The 9819-nt window shown below is 36.7% G+C and overlaps 2 protein-coding genes across 3 annotated transcripts; one reads left to right on the top strand and one right to left on the bottom strand.

Annotated features, from left to right (window-relative positions):
- Positions 1333 to 7450, top strand: LOC109840183 (probable galactinol--sucrose galactosyltransferase 1). Of its 2 annotated transcripts, XM_020408725.1 has the most exons (13): positions 1333 to 1414; positions 1613 to 1819; positions 2642 to 2901; positions 2989 to 3079; positions 4647 to 4695; positions 4825 to 4916; positions 5002 to 5109; positions 5191 to 5325; positions 5404 to 5814; positions 5906 to 6047; positions 6127 to 6194; positions 6273 to 6625; positions 6910 to 7450. In XM_020408725.1, the coding sequence occupies exons 2-13, from the start codon at positions 1641 to 1643 to the stop codon at positions 7284 to 7286; spliced, it is 2265 nt and encodes a 754-aa protein (XP_020264314.1). In that variant the 5' UTR covers positions 1333 to 1414; positions 1613 to 1640; the 3' UTR covers positions 7287 to 7450. The 2 variants fall into 2 exon arrangements, with proteins under 2 accessions (XP_020264314.1, XP_020264315.1); XM_020408726.1 differs by lacking the exons at positions 1333 to 1414; positions 1613 to 1819 and having other exon boundaries at positions 2812 to 2908.
- LOC109840479 (transcription factor bHLH53-like) lies at positions 7945 to 8589 on the bottom strand. Its single transcript, XM_020409148.1, has 2 exons — positions 8444 to 8589; positions 7945 to 8358 (listed from the first exon to the last, which is right to left on the bottom strand). The coding sequence occupies exons 1-2, from the start codon at positions 8537 to 8539 to the stop codon at positions 8152 to 8154; spliced, it is 303 nt and encodes a 100-aa protein (XP_020264737.1). The 5' UTR covers positions 8540 to 8589; the 3' UTR covers positions 7945 to 8151.

The following is a 9819-nucleotide window of genomic DNA, read 5'->3' as shown; positions in this document are numbered from 1 at the left end:
ATTATATGCGAAAACATCCTATAATATATTACAGTCCATTTCAATGCACTTCTTTATCTTTTCCCCCAATTTTGTGTTATTCATCAAAACTTCTCCACGGAAACATATATCAAGGGTGATTTAGTCATTCCCTCCACACTAATTATCCCAAATCGTGTAACCCCAGACGCCACGACTCATATGACTCGGATGACAATAACCCATATTCATCCGCCACATCATCCACACGTGGCGTTGACTGGCGTTGACTGCCTCTAGAGATGTTAAATAAGTGGGTTTGGGTATTAAATAAGTGGGCCATAAATGAGCGGACATGTTTTGCCCATTTACCCATTTATAATCCATTTAATATTTTCTAAATGGACGGGTTTTTGCCCGCCCATTTAATAAACGTGACACTCATTTGCCTATTTAACTATAGTGATTGTGTATATAATACTTTTGGGGTGTTTTTTTATAAATTTTTAGGGGGCTTTTCGCCAAATTTTGGGGGCTTTTCCCAAACTTTTTGGGGGCTCTTTGTAAAATTTTGGGGGTATTTTGCAAACTTTTTGGGGGTTTTTTGCGAATTTTTAGGGGGCTTTTTACAAACTTTTGGGGGTTTTTGCAAACTTTTAGGGGTCTTTTTGTAAATATTTTGGGGGGTTTTTGCAAACTTTTTGGGGGCTCTTTTAGTGCCCGTTTAATTTAGAGATTTAGGGTTTTGTTTTGGGAATAAGGACGGGTGGGCGGACGGGTATAGAATGCCCATTTAGCGCCCGTTTAATAGGATGTAAAATGGACCCATCCGATTAGGCCCATTTAATTAAATGGGTGGGTTTTAAACGGGCCAAATGATGGGTGGATCAGGTGAATAAATAGATATGGGCATAAATTGACTTTCCTAACTACCTCGTCATCTTCATCAATACCCGCGGGTATTCGACGGTTCCCTTTCTCTCCTCTCTCTCTTACCATGCATTACGTTCACCCACCGAGACGACCTTAAAAAAGGACCACAATACGCAACCAACTCCACGAACAACAGCCGGTGAGCGGGTCCCACCTCCAGTTTTCTTTGGGGAAACGTTACTACTTCTTTTTGTCGTTTACTTTGGGAAATTTACTGGTGCACCGAGTTTACGCCAACCAAACTTCTCTCGTGCTCGAGTCGGGCCCGTGCATCTGATGGGAACATGGGGGTGTCAGGGATATTTTTGTAAATAGTGACGGATCGTAGCCGTAAGTTCCCGCCATTCCGAATGCCAACCGACTAACACGACGGTGTTGAGTTTGCGGTAATTAAAGTCGTTGTCGAATGAGTTTGGTTCAAAAAACAGGGTATAAACAATACAGAACTTTTTCTGCTCCCTATTTAAAGGGGGGAGAGAGTCCCAAGTTCTTCGCCCTCACTTGCTACGCGGATCCTGTCTCGGTATTTTTTTTTTCTTCTATATAATTTTTTCCTGTTTCTATTTATGCCATATTCTTCTCTCATAATTCTTTTTCGGTGTATGTATTGAAATTGTTTACCATCTTTTCTAAAAATAGGACATATTAGTTGTCTTATGGGTTTCAATCTTATCCTGTTTTTGTCCGAAGTTGTTTTTTAAAATTTTATTGTCCGGATTAGGTAATTGGATTCTAACAATCCTATCAAGATGACGGTCGGAGCTGGGATTTCCGTCGCTGATGGGAATTTGAGCGTTCTTGGCACCCAAATCTTGACCGATGTCCGCGACAACATCTCATTGACCCCAGCGAGAGGCGACGGAATGATGACCGGCGCTTTCATCGGGGTCAGTTCCGATCGCAATGTCTTCCCCATTGGAAAGCTTCAGTAAGTGTTTCTTCTAATCTCTCTGTTTCATGAATCATGCCCTTTTCCCTTTTCGTTCTGTTGTCAGATCGATTATAATCACGTTAGTTTTTCTTGTGATGCATGCATGACTCTTTGTGAGATTGTATACCTGTAATGAGTGTCAAAAGGCTTCACTCTGTTCAGAATTTACCTTTGAATTTTGATATTTGGAGCGATCATTACTAGCTTAATAAGGGGTTGATTACAGAAAACCCTCATGGACTATTGGTGAGTTGCAGTAAACCCCCATAAACTTTTTTATTAGAATAAACCCCCAACTTTTCGGAGTTATTGCACGTAGCCCTTGTGAACTGCTTTATTTGACCAAGTCTTACCTGAAAATTTATATTTTAATCCATGTACTAGCATCGTCAACTCTAATGTGTCTGGTAAGCACAAGATTAAAAAATATTCCTTCTAGTACCCCCAAAAAACCTTTTATCACAAAGGAAGAATAGGTAATTTGTTTTTTGGGACAAAGGAATTATTTTCATCTTTTGTTGGGCACCTGCTTGCCACATGAGATGTCAAAAACAATGGTGTTAATTTGGAGATTAAATGAGAATTTTTCCATGTGAAATTTAGTGAAATAAAACAGGTCGTCGGGGTTATGTGCACCAACTCCTAAAGTTGAAGGGTTTCAGTGTAATATGAAAAAGTTGATAAAGGTTTACTGCAACTCTCCAAAAGTTCATAGGGGTTTTCTGTAATTAGCCCCTTAATAAACATACCATAGAAATAATTTTCTTTTATTTAATTGCTTTAGCACTCTAATTTTAATTTATCAAATTTGGAATGCAGGGGTTTAAGATTCATGTGCACTTTCCGGTTTAAGCTATGGTGGATGACACAGAGAATGGGTTCATCTGGGAAAGATATCCCTTTTGAGACCCAATTTCTTATCATAGAGGGAAACAATGGATCTCACTTTAGTGAGGAGAATTTGAATGGATCAGAGCAATCAGTTGTTTATACTGTGTTCTTACCAATTCTTGAGGGTTCGTTTAGAGCTGTTCTTCAGGGCAATGAGAATGATGAACTAGAAATCTGTTTGGAAAGTGGTAATGGGTAAAAAAAATTGAAACTTTCAGCTTGTTTTCATAATGTTTTGGGAGAATGTTTGTTTATGATTGCAATTGTTTTTTCAGGTGATCCTTCTGTTGACAGATTTGAAGGAAATCATTTGGTCTTTGTGGCTGCTGGGCCTAACCCTTTTGATGTCATCACAGATGCAGTAAAGTAAGCTGATCAGTCTGTTCTATCAGGCCATTATTTCCATGTTCTTTAGTAGAGTTCTAATTGTTGAATCTTAGATTTTTGTACAGCTGATTTGTTTCATATTTTGTTTTTTTTGTATTTGAGAAAACTTTTACAACAATTTTAGTTGTTTGAGATGTTTCAATCAAACAAAAGAAATCGTCATATATTATATCACAGTAGAGAAATTATGCAACCAACATTTGTAGCACCTTATTGTACATTGTTAATCTTTTGTGTTATTCAACTATTTATGCTCTAAGATTCTAAGAATAGGTTAAATAATTTGTTTTCATCATATACAATTAGCTCTCTATGTTAAAATTCTACATCTTTGAGAATGATGTTTAGTTTGATTATATTGATTGTACCTGTAGCCAGTTCTAGCTTAAGGTTACTTTATCCTTTAATTCTTTTGAAGTTGTTCACAAATGCCTTTACATGAAAATCAAGTTCAATTATCTAGTAATCATTTCCCACCATATATGTATATACTATATAATATATTATATATATATATATACTATAATATATATATATATTATGAGATTAAGGGTATCCAATGTCTAAGAAGAGGATTCGTATGTGTGTGTGGTGTGTATATATATAGTATATATATATATTATATATATATATTAACTATGAGCATTAATGGTATCAACTGTCAAGAAGATGATTCATTTCATTGACAATTGAGTGTGACACAATCCCCGCAGCCAAGTGAATTCTCTCTCCTACTTTATTCATATGTGGAGATCTGTGCCCATATCCAGTGTCAAGGAGGAAAATTTCCCCTCCTTGACAAGTATACCCAATTAATCTCTTATAATATATATATATATATATATATATATATCTATATATATTAATAATATATATATATATTATTATATATATATATATAAGATATATATATATATATAATATATATTCATATATATATATATATATATATATATAATATGAGATTAATGGGTGTCCTATTCAATGAGGGGCATTTTCTCCTTGACATTCTATGTGACACAATTACAACCAACTCACATTCTTCTCTCCTACTTTATAAGCAAGATGGTGGAGACGAAATAGTGTCACAATAGGCGTCAAGGAATAAGAGGGAAATATCCCACTACCTGACAAGCGACAACACATTAATCTCTCTCTCCATTATCCAATAGGGGAGAGACACATCACTTGTTCCACCCATTGGTCCTATATTTTGGGTCCCCGTAGCAGCACTCTATATATATAATATATATTCCTACAGTTCAGTTAATGTTCCTTCTGAGGTTATGGGGATAACCATTAATTGTTTGTTGAGTAATTAATGTCTTGAACCTCACAAACAATAACTCCAATTCCTCCCTTGAGAGAATTTGAATGCGATATGATAAAGCAATGTTCAACATTTTTAACCTGCTATTTGTTTTTCCTTAACCTTCCGAAGGCCATTGGTTTTTTATTTGTAGTAGTGGTTAGTAGATATAAATGTTTAGTCACTATAAATATCTATGTTACTAAACATGCCCCTATTGTACTGCAAATTCAATAGGTCTGTTGAAAGACATCTGCAGACATTTACTCATCGGGAGAAGAAGAAGGTACTTTCCTTACCCTTTTTTTCGGAGAAAGAAACTCTCCGAAATATATCCTGTTATAGAATTTTCTTTCTGTTTATTTTCAAGGTAATTCAACCAGATGCTTATCTCAAACTTCCAATTTATTGGCAGATGCCAGATATGTTGAACTGGTTTGGCTGGTGCACATGGGATGCATTTTACACTAATGTCACTGCTGAAGGAGTTAAGCAAGGATTGGAAAGGTGCTAATTGCTTGTTTTTCTTTCCTATTAGCGCACATTATATTATTAAGTGTTTATTTACAATATATTTTCCCCCTTCTTTCAGCTTAGAAAACGGTGGAAGTCCTCCAAAATTTGTCATAATTGATGATGGTTGGCAATCAGTCAGTATGGATTCCACTGGTATTGCCAATGAAGCTGATAATGCTGCAAAGTAAGCAAGGAAATATTTGTATTTTGTCATTCAAAAAGGATTTCTAATATAATTTTAACAAAATTGTTTTATTTTCTTCAGCTTCGCTAATAGGTTAACTAACATCAAGGAAAACCACAAATTTCAGAAGAACGGCAAGGAGGGTCATCGTGAAGAAGATCCATCCAAGGGTATTGCCCACATAGTCACAGAGATCAAAGAAAAACATGATATCAAGTAATAATACAAACCATAGTCTATTTTCAAATATTATTAGTCACATTATTTATTTATCACTTTATTTTTCATTTCCAGATATGTTTATGTTTGGCATGCGATAACTGGCTACTGGGGTGGAGTAAGACCGGACATTTCAGGAATGGAACATTACGAAGCTAAAATCTCTTTTCCAGTTTCATCGCCAGGTGTTAAATCAAATGAGCACTGTGATTGTCTCAATAGCATAACTACAAATGGGCTTGGGCTAGTAAATCCTGAAAAAGTGTTTAATTTCTACGATGAACTTCATTCTTATCTTGCTTCTGCTGGGATTGATGGAGTGAAAGTCGATGTTCAGAACATCCTAGAAACTCTTGGAGCTGGCCATGGTGGAAGGGTGAAACTAGCTAGGAAATATCACCAAGCTTTAGAGGCTTCAATTGCTAGGAATTTTCCGGATAATGGGATTATTTCTTGCATGAGCCATAATACTGATGGCTTGTACAGGTACCAAACTCTTTTAAGTTTTAAAATTGTTCCTGTTTTTATTTTTTTTCAGTTGAAACTAAGACTTGTATCTAATTTGATCTGCTTACAGTGCGAAAAAGACAGCAGTTATAAGGGCATCTGATGATTTCTGGCCTAGAGATCCTGCTTCTCATACAATTCATATTGCTTCAGTTGCGTATAATACTGTTTTCCTTGGAGAATTTATGCAACCTGATTGGGATATGTTTCATGTAAGTTTGTAAAAATGTTCTCATCAATTCTTTATATATAACATAAATAATTTAATTGATATCAACTTTCTTCAATTAGAGTCTCCACCCTATGGCTGAATACCATGGAGCTGCTCGAGCTGTTGGTGGCTGTGCTATTTATGTCAGGTAACGACACAAATCCTAACAAAGTAAATTCTCATATAAGCAAAACTATTATAATGAGATTTTTATCTATCTATACAGTGATAAACCGGGTTACCATGACTTTAATCTGCTGAAAAAGCTCGTACTTCCTGACGGATCAATATTGAGGGCCAAATTGCCTGGAAGACCAACAAGAGATTGCTTATTTTCAGATCCAGCTCGTGATGGGAAAAGTCTTCTTAAAATATGGAATTTGAATGACTATTGTGGAGTTATTGGTGTATTTAATTGCCAAGGAGCTGGCTGGTGTCGAGTTGGAAAGAAGAACTTGATTCATGATCAACAACCTGGAACCGTTACAGGTTTGGTCCGAGCAAAGGATGTAGATTACATTCAGAGAGTAGCAGAACAAGGTTGGAATGGGAATTCAATCATATATTCCCACTTAAAAGGTATGTATGAAGTATTTATGTAGTTGGTTAATTGGTACCTAAGATTAATTAGAGATGTACCACGTTAACTATTTTATTGGCACTCATACCCCTGAGTCCCTGACAAGATTATTCCCCAAGTTCAGTCAAGATGTCACATGGAAATCACTCGACGTGATGATAAAAGGACCTTTTGACCTCAAGTTTAACTGAACAAATACTAGATTGAAGGAAAAAAGTAACTTCTGTTTTCTTCCCCCTCATTTACCTAATGTTATGTTTGATCTCATTGATTTGCTTTGCAGGAGAGGTTATTTTTCTTCCAAAGGATGCAGTTTTGCCTGTAACACTGAAATCTCGGGAGTATGAAGTCTTCACGGTGGTTCCGGTTAAGGAATTATCTAATGGAACTTCTTTTGCTCCGATTGGACTGATCAAGATGTTCAACTCTGGTGGAGCGATCAAGGAGGTGAAATGTGAATCTGAGAAAGCTGCAACAATAGATGTTAAGGTTTGTGGCGTTGGTACATTTGGTGCATATTCATCAGCTAGACCGAAGAGAATTAGAGTTGAAGAGGAGGATGTTGAGTTTGGATATGAGGATGGGTGTGGTATGGTTACATTTGATCTGGGCATTCCACAGGGGAGCTTACACCAGCGGAATATAAGCATTGAAGTATGAGATGCTGGAGTTATGTCTTTAGTGGTTTACTAAGTTGTCATCAATTGTTACTAAACATGTAGTAGATCATATGAAACTTGTATCCTGTCCTTCATAGGGATTATTGTCCGTCTCATAATAACAAGGGCAACTGTTCTCTCATATCTGAAAGGAGAGTTTAGAGATATGATGGGTATAAAAATAAAGTAGATTTTCTTATATAGCCAACTTGTGGAGTGTTAAAAAGTTTGACATACGTTAATTGCGATGCACACCTTGTAGTATTGCTGTTTTAAGTTTACAATTCCCTAACTTTTATTTCCGAAGATAGACCCCTCGAGAGAATTTTTTGGACCCTTTTACCCTCAGAGAAAGTGAAGTTTTTTGACAAATAAACTCCGAGGGTGATCGAGTCAAAAAAGATTTCGCTCAGGGGTCTGTTTGCTAAAATCAAACTACAAGGGTAGTAAGCTCTAAACAGCAAAACTGCAGTGACTCTTGATAAACTTAAAATTTTATACGAGTAAATTAGTTGTCAGCATTGAAATTGGGAAATTCAATAAATATAGAGAACAATTGAAATATCTTCAAATTTGCAAATTGACCACTACAAACCAGCACTCAAATTGGAACAGATAATGTACGTAGAGTCCATTAATAGACATGAATCTTTTCTGCGTTAAAATCGCCTTGGAATATACTTGGGTTAGAGCCTATCTTGACAAACTATTGAAAACTAATATTAAAAGACTACAAAAGAAATAAATAAACCTATCTATCACTTGAGAATAAAAACGATCGATCTATATCTACCTACTGTCTACCTATTGACCAATCATACAACAAAAAAACTGTATGAGATTGATCACATGTACACTGCTTCACTTCAATTTTCATTTAATTCCCCAGCAAAGCGATTAAGATCCCTGGAGATAAAAGGGCTTGATCTGACCTCAGTATCCTTAGTCAATGCATCAACCATTTCCTTTGGAACTATACATTTCCCCTCACCCAACAACTTCTCTTGCACAACTTGTGATTTCAGCAGCACTTCAATATCTCCCGCCACCTCCATCGAACCATCTCCATCAGCCTATAAAAAATATAAGTAATTAAATAAAAAAAAACCAAAGTTTCAAAGAAAGCCGACTTAAATTAAACCAGCCAAATAAAGTTACCTGCGTCGATCCCATAATAAGACTAAGAATCCCAACTTGAGCCTGCAGGAACTTAACATACTTAAATGCAGCCTGAAACATCTCAGCAGTGTTCATTCTGTTCCCCCCCGGAATCAATTTTCCAAGCTCCTGCGTCTTCTCGCTGATCCTCTTCCTCCTCTCTCTCGCTGCGATGCTCTGTGCTGACAGAACCCGATCCCCACCCTCACCCTCCCTCTTCTTCTCCTCCCCATTGAACCGAGGGGAGGCTGCAAACTCCACGCATGGCCAACTGCTCACCATCGAAGCGGAATAATAATCATCAAGATCACCGCAGCTCTTCAGGCGCTTCGGGCATTGGCAGAAGTAGTCCGAGTCGTTTGTTGGAGAGAATATCCAAGGATCGGAGAAGGACGGGAGGAGACTGGGGGTGGTTTTTTGTTCAGGGAAGTAGCTAAGGAGGAGACCATCGGAGGGCGGGTCGAAGAGAGAGTCAATGGAAGAGGGAGGCAATGGGGATATCGACGGGATCATGAAGGCCAAGGAGGGCTTCAGATAGTTCGGAATGCGGGTCCAAGAACGGGGTTGAGTAATCCATTGGATCCCAATTTGAGTAGAAACTTAGCGCCATTGAATGAGACAATTTCTGAAGAAGAGGAGATGAAAAAACCGCAAGAGGCTTGGGAGTTAACAGGTTGAGGCGGAGTAGTTTAGGGGAATGTGGGGGTTACAGCGGAGAAGTTTTAGGGGAATGTGGCAGTTACAGGTTGAGGCGGAGTATTTTTAGAAGTGTTTTGCTTTCGTGCTCCAAAAATAAGAAAATAAGAATTTTTATAATTTTTAAATGGATAGGAAAGTAAGGTTTTGGGCTGAAAATAACAAGGGTACATTTGTCTTTTCCTTTTCAATTCCTATTATTTCTCTGTCCATAACCACTTCACCCACCTCCCTTGTTTCACGTTTACTAGGGCGAATTAACTTTTAGATTTAGTTAAAAATGATAATTTAGTTTAGCCTAATTTGGAGCTTATATACATGTTGAAGCAAACATATAACAGCCTAGTAAAGACCTAGGAGGAGCACTGCTTTTTTGCAAGTCCTATATCACTATTAAAAGGATAACTGTATAGTAAGACTTAGTTATATTTTAACATGTAAGATTGATTCATTAATTTGCATTTAAGAATTTTTTAGATTTTCATTTTTCAATGTACAGAAGAATATAAATCAAAACAGTTTATTACACTTATTTCTAAATGAATATTTCTCGTAAATGGGGTATCAAATTGTTAATGTCAGTATGTAGAAAGATCCTTTGACTCAGTTCTAAACCTTTTCGGTGAAAATATAAATAAAAGTGTATTTTTTCAATCGACGGTTTCATTCCTCTTTATAGT

This window comes from Asparagus officinalis, chromosome 5, assembly GCF_001876935.1.
Source record: "Asparagus officinalis chromosome 5, Aspof.V1, whole genome shotgun sequence".
Lineage (NCBI taxonomy): Eukaryota > Viridiplantae > Streptophyta > Magnoliopsida > Asparagales > Asparagaceae > Asparagus > Asparagus officinalis.
Note: the sequence above shows the minus strand (reverse complement) of the source record. Positions and strands in the feature narration are given on the sequence as shown.

What these genes read in the sequence shown, in the direction of transcription:
- LOC109840183 (XM_020408725.1), top strand. Translation starts at nt 1,641, where the DNA reads ATGACGGTCGGAGCTGGGATTTCCGTCGCTGATGGGAATTTGAGCGTT. An exon ending in AGAAATCTGTTTGGAAAGTG is followed by an intron (nt 2,902 to 2,988) that starts GTAATGGGTAAA and finishes TTGTTTTTTCAG; the next exon opens with GTGATCCTTCTGTTGACAGA. An exon ending in AAAGAAAAACATGATATCAA is followed by an intron (nt 5,326 to 5,403) that starts GTAATAATACAA and finishes TTTCATTTCCAG; the next exon opens with ATATGTTTATGTTTGGCATG.
- LOC109840479 (XM_020409148.1), bottom strand. Translation starts at nt 8,539, where the DNA reads ATGAACACTGCTGAGATGTTTCAGGCTGCATTTAAGTATGTTAAGTTC. An exon ending in TTATTATGGGATCGACGCAG is followed by an intron (nt 8,359 to 8,443) that starts GTAACTTTATTT and finishes TATTTTTTATAG; the next exon opens with GCTGATGGAGATGGTTCGAT.